The 23,063-nt window shown below is 46.7% G+C and overlaps 1 protein-coding gene across 2 annotated transcripts in view; it reads left to right on the top strand.

The window, feature by feature from the left end:
• The window catches only part of rgl3 (ral guanine nucleotide dissociation stimulator like 3), a 34,231-nt gene extending 19,105 nt beyond the window's left edge, over positions 1-15,126 (top strand). For both annotated transcript variants that reach the window (XM_012953182.3, XM_012953183.3), the window contains 14 exons: positions 1,218-1,399; positions 2,168-2,283; positions 2,704-2,919; positions 3,607-3,710; positions 4,200-4,284; positions 5,788-5,871; positions 6,458-6,544; positions 7,625-7,657; positions 7,748-7,869; positions 8,994-9,083; positions 9,682-9,817; positions 11,587-11,769; positions 11,989-12,103; positions 13,085-15,126. In XM_012953182.3, coding sequence (XP_012808636.1) covers positions 1,218-1,399; positions 2,168-2,283; positions 2,704-2,919; positions 3,607-3,710; positions 4,200-4,284; positions 5,788-5,871; positions 6,458-6,544; positions 7,625-7,657; positions 7,748-7,869; positions 8,994-9,083; positions 9,682-9,817; positions 11,587-11,769; positions 11,989-12,103; positions 13,085-13,179 — 1,648 coding nt within the window. In that variant the 3' untranslated portion in view covers positions 13,180-15,126. The remainder of the gene's footprint in view (positions 1-1,217; positions 1,400-2,167; positions 2,284-2,703; positions 2,920-3,606; positions 3,711-4,199; positions 4,285-5,787; positions 5,872-6,457; positions 6,545-7,624; positions 7,658-7,747; positions 7,870-8,993; positions 9,084-9,681; positions 9,818-11,586; positions 11,770-11,988; positions 12,104-13,084) is intronic.
• Positions 15,127-23,063: the final 7,937 nt, after the last annotated feature.

Here is a 23,063-nt window from a genome sequence, read left to right as displayed (position 1 = left end):
GGGGGAAAGGTTTCCTGTGCAGCTAGGAACCTCCCCACCACCCTCATCTTTACATGTTTTGTATACATTGTTCTAATGAACAGCAGGGGGCACTATTGTTTCAATTCATTATCTCAGCAGTTATGGTTGCCACCTTTTTTTTTTTTTTTTTTAGCCTTTAGGCTAGGGGCGGCAGTGACATCACTTGGAGGGGGGGGGAAATGGGTGAGATAAGGCTGCCATACACGGGCCGATTGTAGCTGCCGATATCGGTCCCTTGGATTGATTCGGCAGCTTATTGGCCAGTGTAGGGGCATGAACGACGGGCCTGCCCGACCGACCGCATCGGCTCGTTGCAGTTCCCGAACCGACTGCACCTATTACTGGCGTTTTAATTCGATCCCAGGGCCAAATGACCATATTAGCCTAAATTCACCTGATATCGCCCACCCGTAGGTGGGGATATCAGGAGAAGATCCGCTCGCTTGGCGACCTCACCAAGCGAGCGAATCTTAACGTGTATGGCCACCTATAGGCAAGGGAATGGGTGAATGGGGTGGGGGAATGGACAGATGGGGCGGGGGAAGGGGCAGGTGAGTGGGGACAATGGGTGGGGCAGAGGTTGGCCTCTATATTAAAGGGCCACAGAAAGAGTCAGGGAAGGGATTATAAGTAGGGTTGCAATCCTTACAAGTGCCTGTAAAGTTGTAATACTGGCACTGGACCTGCCAGTCAAATACCAGCTGGGTGGCAACCCTGTCAGCAGTTAAAATTGCTAATATCTTAAAAACTAAAAAAAAAAAAAAGTAAACTGCCAATGTGCTTAGAAGACTGCTTTTACCAGGTTTACATTCATTTATTTGCAGGGTGATGGCACCTGTGGAGATTAGCTTTCTACACTAAGCAACTTCTGTGTTTCCTTACCGGCAATTTACATTATTGCTGGTGGGAGATTAGTCACCCACTGTGGCGCAGATTTACCCCAAGAAACGAATCTCTGCGTCTGCCAGGGCCCTTACATTTACTTTAACTATGGCAGTGGGGAAAGATAAGGAGGCTTAAATGAGGCAAATCAAACAGATGCATCTTTATCACTGCAGGGATTCTCTTGTTTAAACAAATGTAATGGTCTTATAATAAAGTGGGTAAATTAGGTGAGGATAGTTTAACCCATTCCTTTGTGCAGGGAATGTTACAGCCGTACATAAGCCCTTGCCTTTATTTCTATATATTTATAGAGTGGTGCGCTGTCTGCTTCAGTCCTGGTTAGAGAAACACCCCCAAGATTTCCGGGATGCTCCTGACTGCCTGCAACTCATTTCCAATTACCTGAGCTGTGACAAACGGGAGCCCCCCAGCCCTCTCCTCCGCCTTCTGCAAAGTCTACAAGAGGAGATGGAAGAAAGCCCCACACCTATGGGTAAGGCAATTAGGTTCACAGGGAATGGCTTCCCCTGGGGCAGGAAACAAAGACAGTCCTGTAAAGGGCATGGATAAGTTTTGCCCATAGGGTTACCACCTGGTTGGCTTTTGACTGCCCCAGCCTGTAACTCACCAGTTACGAGGCCAGGTCCGGGGCCAGAATTACAAATTTACTCAGAATGTAATTGTAAATACCATACAAATCCCTCCCTTCCCTGGCCCTCTCCACTGATGGAATACCCCCTTATAGGGCCAGACCCACATATAATCTGCCCATTTCCCCGCCCACTCCACCCATTTCCCCCACCCACTCCACCCATTTCCCCCATCCACTTTGCCCATTTCCCTGCCCCACGTGACACCCCTGCTTGCTTCCCCGACCCAAAGGCTGGTATAATAGTAAAAAAAAAAAAAAAAGGTGACAACCTTAGTGTAGCTCAGAATTCCTGCCGTCATCAGCAGGGTACAGGGGGTATTCCAGCCATTGGCCCTGTAATAGAGGGGGGCCCCCAAGAGACAAAGGTGTGATATGAGAGTCAAGAAGGGGGTGGGGATTGCAGTGAGTGGGTGTGGTTTGGGTGTATCATGGGTTGGAGCATGTGTATGCAGTTTTTTTAATTAATTATACTACTTCTTGGCAGAATTTGCCAGTCAGAGGTCCCAGGTGACTGGTGGGAAAGGGCCCTGCTTAGTAGTATAGGCCCCATGGTTACTGATGGCAGCCCTAGCAGCAATACCAAGCTCCTAACACACTCTTTCCTTAAAGGGAGCAAAGTGAATCTCCAACCAGTAGAGGGAGACACCGAGACCCCTGGACCTACCATAGACTTACTGTCGTTCCCACCCCAGGATGTGGCTGAACAGCTTACACTTATAGATGTGGTGAGTGCTGAAGATATGTATGTACAGCCAGACAGGGGAACCCCAGCAACTAGAAAGCAAATTTTATGGTTCTTTTTGTTGTTAAGTTTAAGGCCCTCCTTGTTCATTTTCCAGTGTCTCGTTCAACCCCCATGGCGCATTGCTTAACTCCCACTGTTGCACCATTGTCCTGTTGTGCTAAAATGGAATCATGTTGCCCTATGGATCACTGCAGTGCCATAAAGCAAACCCTACTTAAGAACATGGAAGTCAATATTCCTGAGTGAAATCCCAATTGGCCCAGCAGTGTCATGTGGTACTCCCAAGTATATAACAGAAAGGGAACTGAGAACGACCGCCAGAACTACCGCTATTATCAGAAGCAATAAAGTTTCTATAGAAATGTTTAATTTACTCTTTTGTCCCCCCTTACCCCCACAGGATCTCTTTCAGAAGCTGCAGTCTTGCCATTGCCTTGGGAGCATTTGGTCTCAGCGAGACAAGAAGGAGAATAGGAATGTTGCACCCAGTGTTAGGGCCACTGTGGCCCAGTTTAATGCCGTGACAGCATGTGTGATAGCATCTGTACTGAGTGACGTCCAGCTGAAACCTCAGCAGAGAGCCAAGGTGCTGGAGAAATGGATATGTATAGCACAGGTGTGTTGCCATCGGCTCCGCCCACTGCTGGGTGACACAAACAGGAGGGGGTTATGGGGCATGGAGTCTGCCCCTCCCATTGCAGGGTGATACAGTGACACAGACAGGAGGGGGCTATGGGACATGGAGTCTGCCCCTCCCACTGCAGGGTGATACAGTGACACAGACAGGAGGGAGCTATGGGACATGGAGTCTGCCCCTCCCACTGCAGGGTGATACAGTGACAAAAGACAGGAGGGAGCTATGGGACACGGAGTCTGCCCCTCCCACTGCAGGGTGATACAGTGACACAGACAGGAGGGGGCTATGGGACACGGAGTCTGTCCCTCCCACTGCAGGGTGATACAGTGACACAGACAGGAGGGGGCTATGGGATACGGAGTCTGTCCCTCCCACTGCAGGGTGATACAGTGACACAGACAGGAGGGGGCTATGGGACACGGAGTCTGTCCCTCCCACTGCAGGGTGATACAGTGACACAGACAGGAGGGGGCTATGGGACACGGAGTCTGTCCCTCCCACTGCAGGGTGATACAGTGACACAGACAGGAGGGGGCTATGGGACACGGAGTCTGTCCCTCCCACTGCAGGGTGATACAGTGACACAGACAGGAGGGGGCTATGGGCATCCCTTAGGGAACCTAATTGCCACCTGGAAAATGAATTGCTGGCAATTCTCTGTTTCAGCACTGTCGTTTCCTGCGCAACTTCTCCTCTCTCAGAGCCATTTTGTCTGCTCTGCAATCCAACCCACTCTATAGACTGAAGAGGACGTGGGCGGCGGTGAGCAGGTAAGAAGCCCCTAACTTATTGTGACCCAGATTTATAGATTTATATATCCCCACAAGCCCACAGGACAGCCATTTTGTTGCACCCCCCTGTCTGACTAGGGGCAAATGTAATATTTTGAGGCCTAAAGCCGGAGGGCTGTGGCTTGCCTCATCCTGACAGCGCTTTGCCGCACACCGCGAGGAACCCATTGCCCTTTGCACAGTTCCTGGCAACAGTAGCAACAGCAGGTGATTAAGAAAGTGTGGCGAGAGGGAGAAATCCTGCTTAATGAGATGTTTATACAGTACTAGCGTCTGCGGACTTCTAACCTTTTGACTTTGAAGCCATGAGAAAAGAACCAGGAAAACAACTCAGAACCAGACGTCCTTTAAATAAACTTCTAGTATGAAGCAGCCAGACAATTTGCAGTTGGTCATCATTTTTCAGATTTTTGAATAACTGACAATAAAGGTCCATGAAGCTTAATGTGTCTCCCCTTCCTTCCCCAGGGATAATCTGAATATCTTCCATAAACTGTCCGACATCTTCTCGGATGAAAACAACCATGGAATGAGCCGGGAAATCCTAACCAAGGTAAGTACTGCTCAGTGGGACTGAGTATCTATAGGCTGATACTGATCCCCCCGCTCTGTATAACGGGGCTGAGTATCTATAGGCCGATAATGATCTCCCCGCTCTGTATAATGGGGCTGAGTATCTATAGGCCGATAATGATCTCCCCGCTCTGTATAATGGGGCTGAGTATCTATAGGCCGATAATGATCTCCCCGCTCTGTATAACGGGGCTGAGTATCTATAGGCCGATAATGATCTCCCCGCTCTGTATAATGGGGCTGAGTATCTATAGGCCGATAATGATCTCCCCGCTCTGTATAACGGGACTGAGTATCTATAGGCTGATACTGATCCCCCCGCTCTGTATAACGGGGCTGAGTATCTATAGGCCGATAATGATCTCCCCGCTCTGTATAATGGGGCTGAGTATCTATAGGCCGATAATGATCTCCCCGCTCTGTATAACGGGGCTGAGTATCTATAGGCCGATAATGATCCCCCCGCTCTGTATAATGGGGCTGAGTATCTATAGGCCGATAATGATCTCCCCGCTCTGTATAATGGGGCTGAGTATCTATAGGCCGATAATGATCTCCCCGCTCTGTATAATGGGACTGAGTATCTATAGGCCGATAATAATCTCCCCGCTCTGTATAATGGGGCTGAGTATCTATAGGCCGATAATGATCTCCCCGCTCTGTATAATGGGGCTGAGTATCTATAGGCCGATAATGATCCCCCCGCTCTGTATAATGGGGCTGAGTATCTATAGGCCGATAATGATCTCCCCGCTCTGTATAATGGGACTGAGTATCTATAGGCCGATAATGATCTCCCCGCTCTGTATAATGGGGCTGAGTATCTATAGGCCGATAATGATCTCCCCGCTCTGTATAATGGGACTGAGTATCTATAGGCTGATACTGATCCCCCCGCTCTGTATAATGGGGCTGAGTATCTATAGGCCGATAATGATCCCCCCGCTCTGTATAATGGGGCTGAGTATCTATAGGCCGATAATGATCTCCCCGCTCTGTATAATGGGGTTGAGTATCTATAGGCCGATAATGATCTCCCCGCTCTGTATAACGGGGCTGAGTATCTATAGGCCGATAATGATCTCCCCGCTCTGTATAATGGGGCTGAGTATCTATAGGCCGATAATGATCTCCCCGCTCTGTATAATGGGGCTGAGTATCTATAGGCCGATAATGATCTCCCCGCTCTGTATAATGGGGCTGAGTATCTATAGGCCGATAATGATCTCCCCGCTCTGTATAATGGGGCTGAGTATCTATAGGCCGATAATGATCTCCCCGCTCTGTATAATGGGGCTGAGTATCTATAGGCCGATAATGATCTCCCCGCTCTGTATAATGGGGCTGAGTATCTATAGGCTGATAATGATCTTCCCGCTCTGTATAATGGGGCTGAGTATCTATAGGCCGATAATGATCTCCCCGCTCTGTATAATGGGGCTGAGTATCTATAGGCTGATGGGTGATTTACTTGCTCGCACAGGAGGAAATCCCTCTCCGTCGAACAAACAGCGCTAGGAACGAGCCACGCCCCTTACAGAGGTCGGCATCACAAGTCCGCAGCACAGTAAGGAACTCAATTCCCTCTGCTTTATTTCACCTCTGGGGATTCTTCTGTTTCCAAAATAAAAGAAAAGTGATGATAATGAGTGCGGGGGGTGGGGGCACTGTTATTATTATACACGCCTCAGTTTGTGTACCCAAACACAGTTCAAAGGGTAAGTGCACCTCTGTCCCAGTAATTGCAAGTGTTGTGGAAGACACAGCAAATTTGCTACAAAGATGATTGACTGGGGGGAGAGATAAAGGCAGGAAAATAACAGTGCCACAAGGTGAGGGGGAGGGCAGAAGGGGGGGCACAGGTATCATTAATGTAATTGCGTGAGGAGTGGGGGGCTGCCAGCAACAACCCAGAGCATGATCTGAGCTTCACTGTTCCCACCCTCACTCACATCACCCCATAGAGTTAGGGGCGCAGGGGGGTGTGTGGCCCCACAGGTGTAGGGGGCAGGATTACTGGGTATCCATAGTTATACCCAAAGGTGCCCATGGCAGAGGCCTAGGTGCCAGAGCATGCAGTGAGTGGCAGTGCAGGGTAGCACCATGTGGTTCCATACAGTGAGTACTGACCCGTGTGTCCCCCCCATACACAGAGAGTGCTGCAGGGCACCGTCCCCTACCTGGGCACCTTTCTAACCGACCTCATCATGTTGGACACAGCACTGCCAGACTGTACTGAGGTGAGTGCCTCTATATACCTACCTACCTGTCTATTTCCCTACCTCTCTGTCTGTACCTCTATATACCTACCTACCTGTCTATTTCCCTACCTCTCTGTCTGTACCTCTATATACCTACCTACCTGTCTATTTCCCTACCTCTCTGTCTGTACCTCTATATACCTACCTACCTGTCTATTTCCCTACCTCTCTGTCTGTACCTCTATATACCTACCTACCTGTCTATTTCCCTACCTCTCTGTCTGTACCTCTATATACCTACCTACCTGTCTATTTCCCTACCTCTCTGTCTGTACCTCTATATACCTACTTACCTGTCTATTTCCCTACCTCTCTGTCTGTACCTCTATATACCTACCTACCTGTCTATTTACCTACCTCTTTGTCTGTACCTCTGTATGCCTACCTGTCTATTTACCTACATCACTGTCTGTTCTTTTATATATTCACCTTTCTTTTAATGTACCTACCTTTCTGTATGTTTCTCTATACGTGTACATACCTGTTTATCATACGTATCTATCCATGTACCTGCCTTACTGTATGTTCTGCTCTATCAGAGTAGGGAAACAACATCCTGACAAAGCCTCTGGCACCTTAGATATCGTGTCGGCTGGGCATCTCCATGGGGGCTGATGATGATGGTGTTTAGTAGAGAGAGTGGGGCCAATTATACAAAAAGAGAATTTTGGACATATGCTTCAGAAGCCACAATACTGAAAGGCCTCAATGCACCTTTTGGCATTTAATTTTTATTTGTGTGCCCACATTCTTATGGTTTGTCATTTTTAAGTGTCTTTGGTTCTCTCTTCTTTGCTTATGCTGGTTTTATTGCTATGTGACAGGGTGGCCACTAGAGGGTGTGATAGTGCTAGTGTTTCTGCATATCACCATGTGACTGTCATTTCTATACACCTACCTCCTGTTTGTTATTCTGCTATACACATACCTGTCTGCCCCTCTGTAAACGTACCTATCTATATATAACGACCTACCTCACTGTCCCTTTTCTGCCCCCCACTTTGCCTTTCTCTCCCCCATGAACCCCCAAATAATCTCAGAACCATTGATCCTTTGCAGGGTGGGTTGATAAACTTCGAGAAGAGAAGGAAGGTAGGTTTCACCTAATACTAAATCAGTGAGCTATTTACCCCTACATATACAAACTTGATTGACCCAAGAGATAACATTCTGTTCCCCCAGGAATATGAGGTTCTGGCCAAAATACAGAAGCTACAGCTTACGTGCCGCCATTATGTCCTGACTGCTAAACCAGAAATCCTCCGAGCGTTTTACTCACAGAGGCAGCTAACCGAGGACCAGAGGTAAGTACCCATGCACTATGTTGGTCCCTATCCCGTAACGTTAGTAACCTGCCAGCACATACATGCTGTGGTTTGTATCCTGGGGCAAACATGGATTCTCAGAACCAGATTTTACCCCCTTCATTAGGCAATAAATGCTGGATTGAGGGAAAGCCTTGAATTTATAGTAGGAGTAGACAGGTGAGAACTAGTGATGTGCTAATCTGTCTGGTTTCACTTCACCATAAAATTCGCGAAATGGCAAGAAAATATGCGAAACAGCGGAAAATTAGCGAAATGCATTTGTTGCACTATTTTTTTTATCACCTGCCTTTTTTGGTCTTATTTTTTTGTCGCCCGCGCTATTTTGACGCAGCCGCGTCTTTTTTTGCTGCGCCCAGTTTGCCATGACCGTGACTTTTTTTTATGCGACCGTGCCCAATTTGACGTGACCACGGCCCCTTTTTGACGCGACTGTGCCCAATTTGACGCGCCTGTGCCCTTTTTTGCCGCAAAATTTGAGATGTGACAAAAAAAATTTGCGTGAGTACTTTTTCTGCAGCAAATTTTCACGGAGGTTTCGCAAAACAATTCGCCGGTGGCGAAATGCGGAAATTCGCTGCAAATCCATGCCTGGTGAAAAAATTCGCTGATCACTAGGGAGAACCCAATCAAATTTTATTTAGTTTTATAATTATCTACACAACCCCCCACACAGAGACCTGAATGCTGAGGGCTGTTTTGGGCCCAAGTACAAAGGGGCAGTGCTTTCCTATAGGGGGGGTCACAGGTAGGTACAAATGCCGGCATGTATAGCCTTTAATGGACTAGTGAGTAGGGTTGCCACCTGGCTGCCGGTAACATTCCAGCCAAGGCCGGGGCCGGTATTACACATTTACCAGCAATGTGAATTTGTAATACCTTGTCCTCCGCCCCTGTCCCACCTTAGATCCACCCCCAGCCCACCCCCTATTCTTTCTCCCAGCACCCTTTCTAGCCCACCCTCAAACTATTGCCCCTCAAATGCGGCCACTGACTTCATGCCCCGCACCCATTAATGTTATTGCTCTGCCCCTGATGTTGTGAACCCACCCCCTGTTGACCTACCTGTGAGGAATAAGTAAGAACTGTCTGTCCGCTTTCAGTTACAGAATCTCACGCACCATCGAGCCGCCGGCCGACTCCTGCCCCAACTCTCCCCGAATTCGCAGGAAATTAACAAAGCGTTTCAGCTCGTAAGTACCATTATAGTGTGTGTAGGGGGGCGTTCAGCATGGAAGCTCTTGTGATGCTCTATAGGCCGCTTTTGGTATTTACTCTCTTCTCTTACTATTCCTTTCTATGGGTGCCTCCATGGCTGTTATCTATAAACCGTGCCTGCAGGTAGAGGAATAGTACGTTGGCTTCATGAGTCAGCTCTGGCCTTTAACTGACTCAACCTTGTATGTGCCAATAAGGCTAGGATTACTGCTAGCACTCAGCACTCACAGGGAAGGGTCATTTGTTCTGATGAACAGAAAGTTCCTAGAAAATGAACTGCTCCGATACCTCCATGTGTCACAGAAACATCCGTAGTAGATAAAAAGATATATAGACAGATAGATAGATAGATAGATAGATAGATAGATAGATAGATAGTAGATAGATAGACAGACAGATAGATAGTAGATAGATAGATACATAGATAGAGCAATAGATAGATAGATAGATAGGTATTATATATATAAATATATATACAGTATATATATATTTTTTCTTTTTTCCCCCTCCCTCTATGAAATTTAATGCCTCAACGCCTCATGTTCATTGTTTGTATTTGTTGTTTTCTATTAGTTTGCTGCTGGGATCAGAAGTATTTGGTCCCAAGCTAAATGGCGATCGTGTGTCTCCTTCAGGATCCTGCAACAGTTGTGAGACAGATGATGGTCTGATCTCAGCACTTTGCCCTAATGAGTCCTCCACACAGAAGGTACAGGGCTACTTGGGTACAGGAACAATAAGGCACTCAGGGGCGGGGTTACTGGAATAAGGAGTTACAGGGGCAATAAGGCACTCAGGGGCGGGGTTATTGGAATAAGGAGTTACGGGGACAATAAGGCACTCAGGGGCGGGGTTACTGGAATAAGGAGTTACAGGGGCAATAAGGCACTCAGGGGCGGGGTTATTGGAATAAGGAGTTACGGGGACAATAAGGCACTCAGGGGCGGGGTTACTGGAATAAGGAGTTACAGGGACAATAAGGCACTCAGGGGAGGGGTTACTGGAATAACGAGTTACAGGAACAATAAGGCACTCAGGGGCGGGGTTACTGGAATAAGGAGTTACAGGGACAATAAGGCACTCAGGGGCGGGGTTACTGGAATAAGGAGTTACAGGGACAATAAGGCACTCAGGGGCGGGGTTACTGGAATAAGCAGTTACAGGGGCAATAAGGCACTCAGGGGCAGGGTTACTGGAATAAGGAGTTACAAGGACAATAAGGCACTCAGGGGCGGGGTTACTGGAATAAGGAGTTACAGGGACAATAAGGCACTCAGGGGCGGGGTTACTGGAATAAGGAGTTACAGGGACAATAAGGCACTCAGGGGTGGGGTTACTGGAATAAGGAGTTACAGGGACAATAAGGCACTCAGGGGCGGGGTTACTGGAATAAGGAGTTACAGGGACAATAAGGCACTCAGGGGCGGGGTTACTGGAATAAGGAGTTACAGGGACAATAAGGCGCTCAGGGGCGGGGTTACTGGAATAAGGAGTTACAGGGACAATAAGGCGCTCAGGGGCGGGGTTACTGGAATAAGGAGTTACAGGGACAATAAGGCACTCAGGGGCGGGGTTACTGGAATAAGGAGTTACAGGGGAAATAAGGCACTCAGGGGCGGGGTTACTGGAATAAGGAGTTACAGGGACAATAAGGCACTCAGGGGCAGGGTTACTGGAATAAGGAGTTACAGGGACAATAAGGCACTCAGGGGCGGGGTTACTGGAATAAGGAGTTACAGGGACAATAAGGCACTCAGGGGCGGGGTTACTGGAATAAGGAGTTACAAGGACAATAAGGCACTCAGGGGCGGGGTTACTGGAATAAGGAGTTACAGGGACAATAAGGCACTCAGGGGCGGGGTTACTGGAATAAGGAGTTACAGGGACAATAAGGCACTCAGGGGCGGGGTTACTGAAATAAGGAGTTACAGGGACAATAAGGCACTCAGGGGCGGGGTTACTGGAATAAGGAGTTACAGGGGCAATAAGGCACTCAGGGGTGGGGTTACTGGAATGGGGAGTTACAATAAGGCACTCAGGGGTGAGGTTACTGGAATGGGGAGTTACAATAAGGCACTCAGGGGCGGGGTTACTGGAATGGGGAGTTACAATAAGGCACTCAGGGGTGAGGTTACTGGAATGGGGAGTTACAATAAGGCACTCAGGGGTGAGGTTACTGGAATGGGGAGTTACAATAAGGCACTCAGGGGCGGGGTTACTGGAATGGGGAGTTACAATAAGGCACTCAGGGGCGGGGTTACTGGAATGGGGAGTTACAATAAGGCACTCAGGGGTGAGGTTACTGGAATGGGGAGTTACAATAAGGCACTCAGGGGCGGGGTTACTGGAATGGGGAGTTACAATAAGGCACTCAGGGGTGAGGTTACTGGAATGGGGAGTTACAATAAGGCACTTAAGGGCTGGGCTAATGTGATAGGCAGAAAGATAATGCTATGATTATTATAATTTATGTTACAGAACATGCAAGAGCCTGGCACACCACCCACCACACCTCGGCATGATGACCAATTTCGTTTTGCCCCTCGCTCTCCCGTCTCCCCTTCCAGCACCCAGCCTTTGTACAACCAACAGATAGCTGATCTCTGTATTATACGTGTCAGCATGGAGAACACCCATGGAAACATGTATAAGAGCATACTGGTAAAAGAAAATAGATATGCATCCTTCATTCTTTTCTAGTCTTTAAGGTCTGATTGTTTTTGTTTGTTTTGCTTCTGAGTTTGCAATTCATTTTGGGTCCATTGGGTCTGATCTCTCATTGGTTCTGGTTTTATAAAAATAGTTTTTACCTTATTTTCTGATGTGTCTTATAGAGTCTCTGTATTGCATTGTGGGTTTAACAGTCCTGCTCTCTTTCAGCTCACTAGCCAGGACAAGTCCCGTGCTGTTATAGAGAGGTCACTACATAAGCACAACATAGAGTCTTGTCAACCTGATGAATTCCAGCTCGTACAGTTACTTTCTGAGGGGAAAGGTAAGGATGGAACTGAGCCCGAGTTACAAAATTTGTAACTAAATAATATATTGTCCCTTTAATGAGTGACTTTTAGATGTTTTTTAGGACAGGACTGCTGGTTACAGTGGGTATCAGATAGGATCTGTGCCACTGTGACAGAATGCTCTGTTATACAGATAGCTAGAATCTCAGCCATAAAGCAGGGCAGGACTGCTGCTTACAATGGGGGGGATCAAATAGGATCTGTGCCATTGTGACAGAATGCTCTGTTATACAGATAGCTAGAATCTCAGCCATAAAGCAGGGCAGGACTGCTGCTTACAATGGGGGGATCAGATAAGATCTGTGCCACTGCGACAGAATGCTCTGTTATACAGATAGCTAGAATCTCAGCCATAAAGCAGGGCAGGACTGCTGCTTACAATGGGGGGATCAGATAAGATCTGTGCCACTGCGACAGAATGCTCTGTTATACAGATAGCTAGAATCTCAGCCATAAAGCAGGGCAGGACTGCTGCTTACAATGGGGGAATCAGATAAGATCTGTGCCACTGCGACAGAATGCTCTGTTATACAGATAGCTAGAATCTCAGCCATAAAGCAGGGCAGGACTGCTGCTTACAATGGGGATCAGATAAGATCTGTGCCACTGCGACAGAATGCTCTGTTATACAGATAGCTAGAATCTCAGCCATAAAGCAGGGCAGGACTGCTGCTTACAATGGGGGGATCAGATAGGATCTGTGCCACTGTGACAGAATGCTCTGTTATACAGATAGCTAGAATCTCAGCCATAAAGCAGGGCAGGAATGCTGCTTACAATGGGGTTCAGATAGAACCCATGCTGCTCTCTTATAGCACAAATGTGGGAAAATTTTCCCCAAACTTTTCCACTTTACTTAACATTGTTTTCATTTACAGATATCACTTGCAGAGTCAGTTCTAGCAATGTATTTATATCAGTGTTTATTCCTTACTCATTGTTCCCTCTCTTCTCAGAACTTACCATTCCTGACTCAGCCAACGTTTACTACGCTATGAACACGTCGGCCAATTTTGACTTTGTGCTGAGACAGAAAGCGAGAGAAAGCTGAAGCTGACTGGGCCCCGCAAGGCTCCTCCCCTAAGACAATATCCAATGGAGAGGCATCAGACTGATGGTTGGAAGCAAATAAACAAAACCGGAATGCAAAGCCTATCTGAACAATCCGTTCTGGGACACAGTGACACAGTGCACCCATATTACGGGCGTGTTTATATATATATACTGTATACAGAAAGGCTCACCTTAGGATGCCGTAACAGGACAGTATATGAGTGGCTACCAACAGCAATACAAATGGAGTCACAGGACAAGTACAGTGATGCATCACAGGGCCACAGTAGAAGGCCCCACCAGAAAAAGACCAACCCACTCTCTCCAAAAATGCAGAGTGGCGCAGCAGGGTTGGTGGTTTCCATGTCCTGCCATTATCATGACCATATCAGCTTCAACTGGGCATGCTCCTTATTGGACGTTGCTAGCCTAGGCCTAGGGCAGCAAATCAAATGGCCAAACATGGCAGCCACCAACCCTGCTGCTCTTTAATAATGATCTGCCTAGTAGAGGTAAGTCTAACTACACTGAGTAATCTTGGAAAGGTTCACCACTCATCTTTATCTCAGCCCTAGGGACTTTCCAGGTATTAGGGCTATGGTAGAGCAGTACTGAGTAGCGGTGTGTAGGAGAAGTGCCCGTGCTATGATGCATTTCCCGTTCGGGTGATTGGGAGATGATAATGGCGGTTATTGGTATTTCTATGGCAACTGAAATAGACTGGCCGCCTGTGTGCTATCGTCATGATCCAATCGTAAACATTTGCTGAGCAACAGAGCACAGACTCCTCCTCTTTCAGGTAGAACCACTAATTTGGGTATTTCTAAAAAATGGGCACAACGTTTACTATAGGCCTAGTAACCCATAGCAACCGATAAGTAAGTATCATATACTGGGACTTGTTTGAAAAGCGAGGAGTCCCCCTGTCCGGTTCTTTGGGTTATTGGTGGGGTGGGGCGGGGCACCAGAGATATTAGATATAGATATATATAAGTGTATATAGTTATTAATGCACATTGACTGTATTATATGGTGCTCTGTACAGGCCAACAAACAGCTGGATTTGTAGGCTCTGATGCCTTTAAATGGACCAAAATTCTGCTTTAGGGCATTGGGACACATTGCAGTTCTGGGCGTCGACATTGTGGACGGTCAAGAAACACTTGTAATGGATCCATGGTCAGCTGACACTGGAGGGCACCAATCATTGCAGGCTGAATCGATACGTGGACCGGTGCAACTAAAGGGGAACATTGACTTTAACATAAATGATCCTATTCATATGACATAGAGGTAGTAATGGTTTCCCATTTCTAATACAAACACATTTGTATTGGAAAATCCCACTGGTGCCACCTTAAGGGCCCACTAAAAGCAATAGGCTGGGCAGGGCTTTGTTTAAAAAAAGTATACAAGATGGCTGAACACAGCAGCGATAATGGTAAACTCACTGCAATAAAACACAGATTCTACAAGATTTCTAAATGCCCTTGCTGAGCATACCCTACAAAAGGATCAACCTATTGGGGCAAGTTTATTAACACGGGTGCTCAACTGCTGTTGCCTATAGCAACCAATCCGACTGTTACTTTCATTTTCTTACTTGTGTGGGCAGTTTTTGGTTGCTATGGGTAACGGCACTGGTGCCATGTTGCAATCATGGTAGTAAATAAGCCCCACTGTCTTCAAAGCTGCCTAATCTCTATTTTTTGGACTGACATGGTATTTGCATCTGCAGAGATGGACCAAATGGTTTGGGGACTCTGGGAAATTGTAGCATCAGGAGAGCCCCAGGCAGTTCCTCTTGGACCTACTGCGCCCATTGTTCTGTCTGAGACCAAGTAGCCTCAAACCACTTCTTCCTGACAATATGACTTGATGGCCAAACAAATGTGACCACTAATAAATCATAAAATAAAAGCACTTTAATAATAAAAACGTTGTTGCAACTCTGTTATTGCGGTTTATTAGATTCTAGTTTGTTCGGCCCTTTGCTCCCTCTGCTGTTGGACCTTTCTAATTAAACATGCATACATATATAGAAACACTGGGGTAACTGTCACCCTGCTATAGTTCCAGGGGTACCCAGGGCACAAATAAGCACTCACCCCAAATCCCCCCCTAACTGGCCTTCAGGCTGGGCCCCCTTAGCCCATAACAAGGTTACAGATATATAGAAACATTGGGGTAACAGTCACCCTGCTATAGTTCCAGGGGTACCCAGGGCACAAATAAGCACTCACCCCAAATCCCCCCCTAACTGGCCTTCAGGCTGGGCCCCCTTAGCCCATAACAAGGTTACAGATATATAGAAACACTGGGGTAACTGTCACCCTGCTATAGTTCCAGGGGTACCCAGGGCACAAATAAGCACTCACCCCAAATCCCCCCCTAACTGGCCTTCAGGCTGGGCCCCCTTAGCCCATAACAAGGTTACAGATATATAGAAACATTGGGGTAACAGTCACCCTGCTATAGTTCCAGGGGTACCCAGGGCACAAATAAGCACTCACCCCAAATCCCCCCCTAACTGGCCTTCAGGCTGGGCCCCCTTAGCCCATAACAAGGTTACAGATATATAGAAACATTGGGGTAACAGTCACCCTGCTATAGTTCCAGGGGTACCCAGGGCACAAATAAGCACTCACCCCAAATCCCCCCCTAACTGGCCTTCAGGCTGGACCCCCTTAGCCCATAACAAGGTTACAGATATATAGAAACATTGGGGTAACAGTCACCCTGCTATAGTTCCAGGGGTACCCAGGGCACAAATAAGCACTCACCCCAAATCCCCCCCTAACTGGCCTTCAAGGTTAACTTTTATACCTGTGAGCCACATTCAAATGGTAAATGTTTTGGGGGGGGGGAGCAACACGAGCATGGAAAAAGTTCCTGGGGGTGCAAAATAAGAGCTATAGGGCCCGATTCACTAAAGTCCGAAATAAGGAGTGCTATTTATAGCCTGCGTTAAAAATCTTATCACTTCTTATTTTTCGCTCGATTCACTAAAAGGACACTTGTCATAATTAAGAAGCGATGTTCTTGGCGTTATTTATCTTGCGACGACATATTTTCAAGCAACGTGCTGCGTAATATGTTGTGCGCTGCGTAATATATTGCTTGAAAATATGCCGTCGCAAAATAAATAACGCCAAGAACATCGCTTCTTAATTATGACAAGTGTTCTTTTAGTGAATCGAGTGAAAAATAAGAAGTGATAAGATTTTTAACGCAGGCTATAAATAGCACTCCTTATTTCGGACTTTAGTGAATCGGGCCCAACATTGGCTATTTGGTAGCCTCTATTTGGACTGGCAGCCTATAGAAGGCTCTGTGTAGCTTTACACTGGTTTTATTCAACTGAAACTTGCCTCCAAGCCAGAAATTCAAAAATGAGCACCTACTTTGAGGCCCCTGGGAGCAACACCCAAGGGTTTGGAGAGCAACATGTTGCTAACGAAGCACTGGTTAGGGGTCGCTGCTCTATTACAAGCAGTTGAACTGCAGCTCTTTTACTGACTTCCTTTTATGGTGTGAGGCTCCACCCCTTTCTGAGCCCTCCTTCTCTCTCCAGCTACGATGACCTAAAATTGGCGAGATGTCAATCAGGCAGGCTTGGTTTTCCTGTCAGACCAAGGACCTCATAGGCTCATTGATGCACTCCTCGCTCTGACTTCTCATCTGCTGTAAGGTGCCATAGACACTCACTGTTTGGGTCTCTGTGTATCTGAAATGGCAGACCTGCTTCTCATATACCCTTCATTGTATTGCAATTGTTTGGCCCTAGTGCCAACTGATCACATTAGCATGACTTCAGCCACACAAGGTGGGCATAGGTGTATGGTGGGTGCATTCCTGGTTCTGATTCTTTGTTGTCTGATTTAAGGTTCTTGGGGCTGAATAGAAGTCTCCATGGCATCATACTTCAGGGAGCTGAGTTATCTGAGTGACCTTCAGACCTTCACACCTTAAGCTTATGTTGGACAAGATCACAGCAGTGGCTTATATCAGCAGACCAGGCTCTTCATCCTAAACACACACATTTGCAAGATCCTTTCCTGGCAGAAAGTAATGTCCCCCAATGTAGTCTAAATACATGGACGTTTGCAGGAAATTCATGGGACCAAGATGTCCTGGAATATTGCATTCCCTCCATTCTACTGACCTTATGTCAACCAGGAAGAATTGCAAGTTACAAACATTTTGTTCTCTAAACAAGTTGAATCAACTAGATTTTCCTGTTGTTCAAGTGGTACTTTCCCCTGGTATATATATATATATATCTCCTCTGTTGCCTTTGACTCCCAGAGTCCATCAGAAGATCCATCAGATCCAGCAGGGATATGTGAATCCTCTCCCCATAGCCCCATGTGGAGCTGGTTCCTGAGAGTATGGGGGACCCTTCAGGCTTGGTATCATAAACATCAGGTTACAAAAGAACAATCATCTATCAACCTTCTTCTTCACTTTCTTCAAGAGGGGTTCATCAAAGGCCTGACTATTAATTCCCTCAGAGGAGCACATACCACTGGCAATCTGTGGGTTCTGGCAAATGCCAGAGGGGCTGCTGTAAGGTGCCATAGACAGTCACTATTTATTAGGCTGCTGGGGGGCTGTTTGGGCCTCTGTGTACTGAAAATCAGGCCCAGACTGGCAATCTGTGGGTTCAGGCAAATGCCAGAGGGGCTGCTGTAAGGTGCCATAGTCACTCACTATTTATTGGGCCTATGGGGGGGCTGTTTGGGTCTCTGTGTACTGAAAATCAGGCCCAGACTGGCAATCTGTGGGTTCAGGCAAATGCCAGAGGGGCTGCTGTAAGGTGCCATAGACACTCACTATTTATTGGGCCTATGGGGGGGCTGTTTGGGTCTCTGTGTACTGAAAATCAGGCCCAGACTGGCAATCTGTGGGTTCAGGCAAATGCCAGAGGGGCTGCTGTAAGGTGCCATAGTCACTCACTATTTATTGGGCCTATGGGGGGGGCTGTTTGGGCCTCTGTGTACTGAAAATCAGGCCCAGACTGGCAATCTGTGGGTTCAGGCAAATGCCAGAGGGGCTGCTGTAAGATGCCATAGACACTCACTATTTATTGGGCCTATGGGGGGCTGTTTGGGCCTCTGTGTACTGAAAATCAGGCCCAGACTGGCAATCTGTGGGTTCAGGCAAATGCCAGAGGGGCTGCTGTAAGATGCCATAGACAGTCACTATTTATTGGGCCTATGGGGGGCTGTTTGGGCCTCTGTGTACTGAAAATCAGGCCCAGACTGGCAATCTGTGGGTTCAGGCAAATGCCAGAGGGGCTGCTGTAAGGTGCCATAGTCACTCACTATTTATTGGGCCTATGGGGGGGCTGTTTGGGCCTCTGTGTACTGAAAATCAGGCCGGACTGGCAATCTGTGGGTTCAGGCAAATGCCAGAGGGGCTGCTGTAAGGTGCCATAGACACTCACTATTTATTGGGCCTATGGGGGGGCTGTTTGGGCCTCTGTGTGTGTGTAGGGGGGGGTAGCTATAAATTAAAGCTGATGGGCACACGTGTGTTTATAGTAAATACAGAAGCTGCTTGGGAAAGGGGAACTGGCCGGGGTAGCGCAATGCCTGACACACACGCAGGGGATGTTTCCCAATGTTCCCCTCACACTCACCCACTCTCTGATAGGGTGCCAGCACGTGGCCAGAGCCTCAGGCCACCACCCTCTCGTGTCCCCATTGGGGGTGCCTCACACGTAGGTGCCAGCACCATCGCTTCCTCTAAACTCTTCACCTCCAATTGACTTTCTAACCTTTTGCCTTAGTACATCTCTTTGTAAATCTCAGCGGTCCTTCCCAGAATACACTGGAAATCTGCACTAAAGGGACCAACTCCTGTACTTTTCCTATAATGGAACAAGAGGTTCTACAAGCATTCATATTTATTTTATCAGTTTTATTATAGTTTTATTTATATAAGTTTAATGGAATTGTGATATGTATTATAAAAAAAAACTTGCCCCTAAATAATCTTATAAGGACATTATATATTATAAAGGATAATGTACCCCCTACTGTAAATGATAAGGATATTAGCAGTCACTGAGGGGTTCTGTGCCCCCCATATAAAGGCACAAGGCTGCAGGCTGAGTTATACAGGGAACTCTGAGTATCACTCATGTATTATAAGGGATAATGTACCCCCTACTGTAAATGATAAGGATATTAGCAGTCACTGAGGGGTTCTGTGCCCATATAAAGGCACAAGGCTGCAGGCTGTTATACAGGGAACTCTGAGTATCACTCATGTATTATAAGGGATAATGTACCCCCTACTGTAAATGATAAGGATATTAGCAGTCACTGAGGGGTTCTGTGCCCATATAAAGGCACAAGGCTGCAGGCTGAGTTATACAGGGAACTCTGAGTATCACTCATGTATTATAAGGGATAATGTACCCCCTACTGTAAATGATAAGGATATTAGCAGTCACTGAGGGGTTCTGTGCCCATATAAAGGCACAAGGCTGCAGGCTGAGTTATACAGGGAACTCTGAGTATCACTCATGTATTATAAGGGATAATATACCCCCTACTGTAAATGATAAGGATATTAGCAGTCACTGAGGGGTTCTGTGCCCATATAAAGGCACAAGGCTGCAGGCTGAGTTATACAGGGAACTCTGAGTATCACTCATGTATTATACGGGATAATGTACCCCCTACTGTAAATGATAAGGATATTAGCAGTCACTGAGGGGTTCTGTGCCCATATAAAAGCACAGGAGTCAGTGAGAGTAAAATAACTTTAACTGCAGAAAAGAAGATCCCGTATCCAATGAAAACAAGAGAGATTTGATGTGGCTGAACATGCTGTAGCCAATGAGACTAACAGGAAATTCACATTGGTAGATCAGCCTGTAGCCAATCAGAGTGTTAGTAGGGTCAGAAATCAAAAAAATTAGTCACATGGCAATTGCACTGTTAAGGCAACAAAATAGAAGTAAATTGTGCCCGACAATCCATCAACTGGGCCGTGCCACTGGCCGATACTGTAATGGTACTGGCACACTTACCTGCTGGGAAATATGTTGTTGTTTTTGTTTAGTTTCAGTTATATCACGTTCTTATGAAAAATATATTTCTATATATGGAGGAACAATACTGTATCTATTGTAGCTATAGGCACACACTCACCCACCAGTGTTACTAGGAACCCCTTCCCCCTTCTCCTGTGTTATCAGCGCCGTACCATTGTTCTAGCCGGAGTGCTGCTCAGATGATAAACTCCCCGAGCCCTTATCTCCCCTTTACTACTCCCTGAAACCTGTCTACAAAGCGTGCAACACCCTGGCCCCTGTGGCCTCCGCCGCGTCATATGGCATATACCTTTTTAAAAAAAAAAAAAAAAAAAGCTGTTTTGTGTGTAAATGAGCAACATTGTCTTGCTTTATGGCAGGGATTCTATATACTCACTCAGGATCCGAAAGATTGAATAAAATTATGGAACTTATAAATACAGGTATAGGACCCATTATCCAGAATGCTCGGGACCAAGGGTATTCCGGATAAGGGGTCTTTCCGTAATTTGGATCTCCATACCTTAAGTCTACTAAAAAATGAATAAAACATTATTTAAACCCAATAGGATTATTTTGCATCCAATAAGGATTAATTATATCTTAGTTGGGATCAAGTACAGGTACTGTTTTATTATTACAGAGAAAAGGGAATCATTTAACCATTAAATAAACCCAATAGGACTGTTCTGCCCCAATAAGGGGTAATTATATCTTAGTTGGGATCAAGTACAGGTACTGTTTTATTATTACAGAGAAAAGGGAATCATTTAACCATTAAATAAACCCAATAGGGCTGTTCTGCCCCCAATAAGGGGTAATTATATCTTAGTTGGGATCAAGTACAGGTACTGTTTTATTATTACAGAGAAAAGGGGATCATTTAACCATGAAATAAACCCAATAGGGCTGTTCTGCCCCAATAAGGGGTAATTATATCTTAGTTGGGATCAAGTACAGGTACTGTTTTATTATTACAGAGAAAAGGGAATCATTTAACCATGAAATAAACCCAATAGGGCTGTTCTGCCCCCAATAAGGGGTAATTATATCTTAGTTGGGATCAAGTACAGGTACTGTTTTATTATTACAGAGAAAAGGGAATCATTTAACCATTAAATAAACCCAATAGGGCTGTTCTGCCCCCAATAAGGGGTAATTATATCTTAGTTGGGATCAAGTACAGGTACTGTTTTATTATTACAGAGAAAAGGGAATCATATTTAAAATTCTCACTTATTTGATTATAATAGAGTCTATGGGAGACAGGCTTTCCATAATTCGGAGCTTTCTGGATAATGGGTTTCCGGATAAGGGATCCCATACCTGTACACACAAGTAAAATATAAATAAGGGGTGTGTGGTGACTAAGGGTGCAGTTTTACACCCTGTTGTACTATAGCATGTGTGCCTCAAGCACTTCTCCATCCCAGTCTGTATTCCTGTTCTGTTACTGCTACTATAGGCACCATCTCTCCCTACTATACCTGCTATCCCACAGCCCCAGTCCCTTCCCAGAGGCTATTATCCCTCCCACTGCTACTATAGGCACCATCTCTCCCTACTATACCTGCTATCCCACAACCACAGTCCCTTCCCAGAGGCTATTATCCCCCCACTGCTACTATAGGCACCATCTCTCCCTACTATACCTGCTATCCCACAGCCCCAGTCCCTTCCCAGAGGCTATTATCCCCCCACTGCTACTATAGGCACCATCTCTCCCTACTATACCTGCTATCCCACAACCACAGTCCCTTCCCAGAGGCTATTATCCCCCCACTGCTACTATAGGCACCATCTCTCCCTACTATACCTGCTATCCACAGCCACAGTCCCTTCCCAGAGGCTATTATCCCCCCACTGCTACTATAGGCACCATCTCTCCCTACTATACCTGCTATCCCACAGCCACAGTCCCTTCCCAGAGGCTATTATCCCCCACTGCTACTATAGGCACCATCTCTCCCTACTATACCTGCTATCCCACAGCCACAGTCCCTTCCCAGAGGCTATTATCCCCCCACTGCTACTATAGGCACCATCTCTCCCTACTATACCTGCTATCCCACAGCCCCAGTCCCTTCCCAGAGGCTATTATCCCTCCCACTGCTACTATAGGCACCATCTCTCCCTACTATACCTGCTATCCCACAGCCCCAGTCCCTTCCCAGAGGCTATTATCCCACTGCTACTATAGGCACCATCTCTCCCTACTATACCTGCTATCCCACAGCCCCAGTCCCTTCCCAGAGGCTATTATCCCACTGCTACTATAGGCACCATCTCTCCCTACTATACCTGCTATCCCACAGCCCCAGTCCCTTCCCAGAGGCTATTATCCCACTGCTACTATAGGCACCATCTCTCCCTACTATACCTGCTATCCCACAGCCCCAGTCCCTTCCCAGAGGCTATTATCCCCCACTGCTACTATAGGCACCATCTCTCCCTACTATACCTGCTATCCCACAGCCCCAGTCCCTTCCCAGAGGCTATTATCCCCCCACTGCTACTATAGGCACCATCTCTCCCTACTATACCTGCTATCCCACAGCCCCAGTCCCTTCCCAGAGGCTATTATCCCCCACTGCTTCTAATACTAATTTTCAAGTGTATGTAACCTCAGGAATTACCCCTGCACATACGAGAGTATATATATCGCACACACACCCTTTATGTTTTCCTGAGAAATGTGATGACACAAACATTAGCTGAGTAAGACGTTTGGGGAGGGGGAAGGTGGGAGGTGTATTTTTTTAAGCCAATCAGGAACTGACTTTTAAAGCTCCAAAAAAGAATAATATATTGTCTTAAGACCCAGAAGATGAAAA

Source organism: Xenopus tropicalis, chromosome 3 (assembly GCF_000004195.4).
Source record: "Xenopus tropicalis strain Nigerian chromosome 3, UCB_Xtro_10.0, whole genome shotgun sequence".
Lineage (NCBI taxonomy): Eukaryota > Metazoa > Chordata > Amphibia > Anura > Pipidae > Xenopus > Xenopus tropicalis.
Note: the sequence above shows the minus strand (reverse complement) of the source record. Positions and strands in the feature narration are given on the sequence as shown.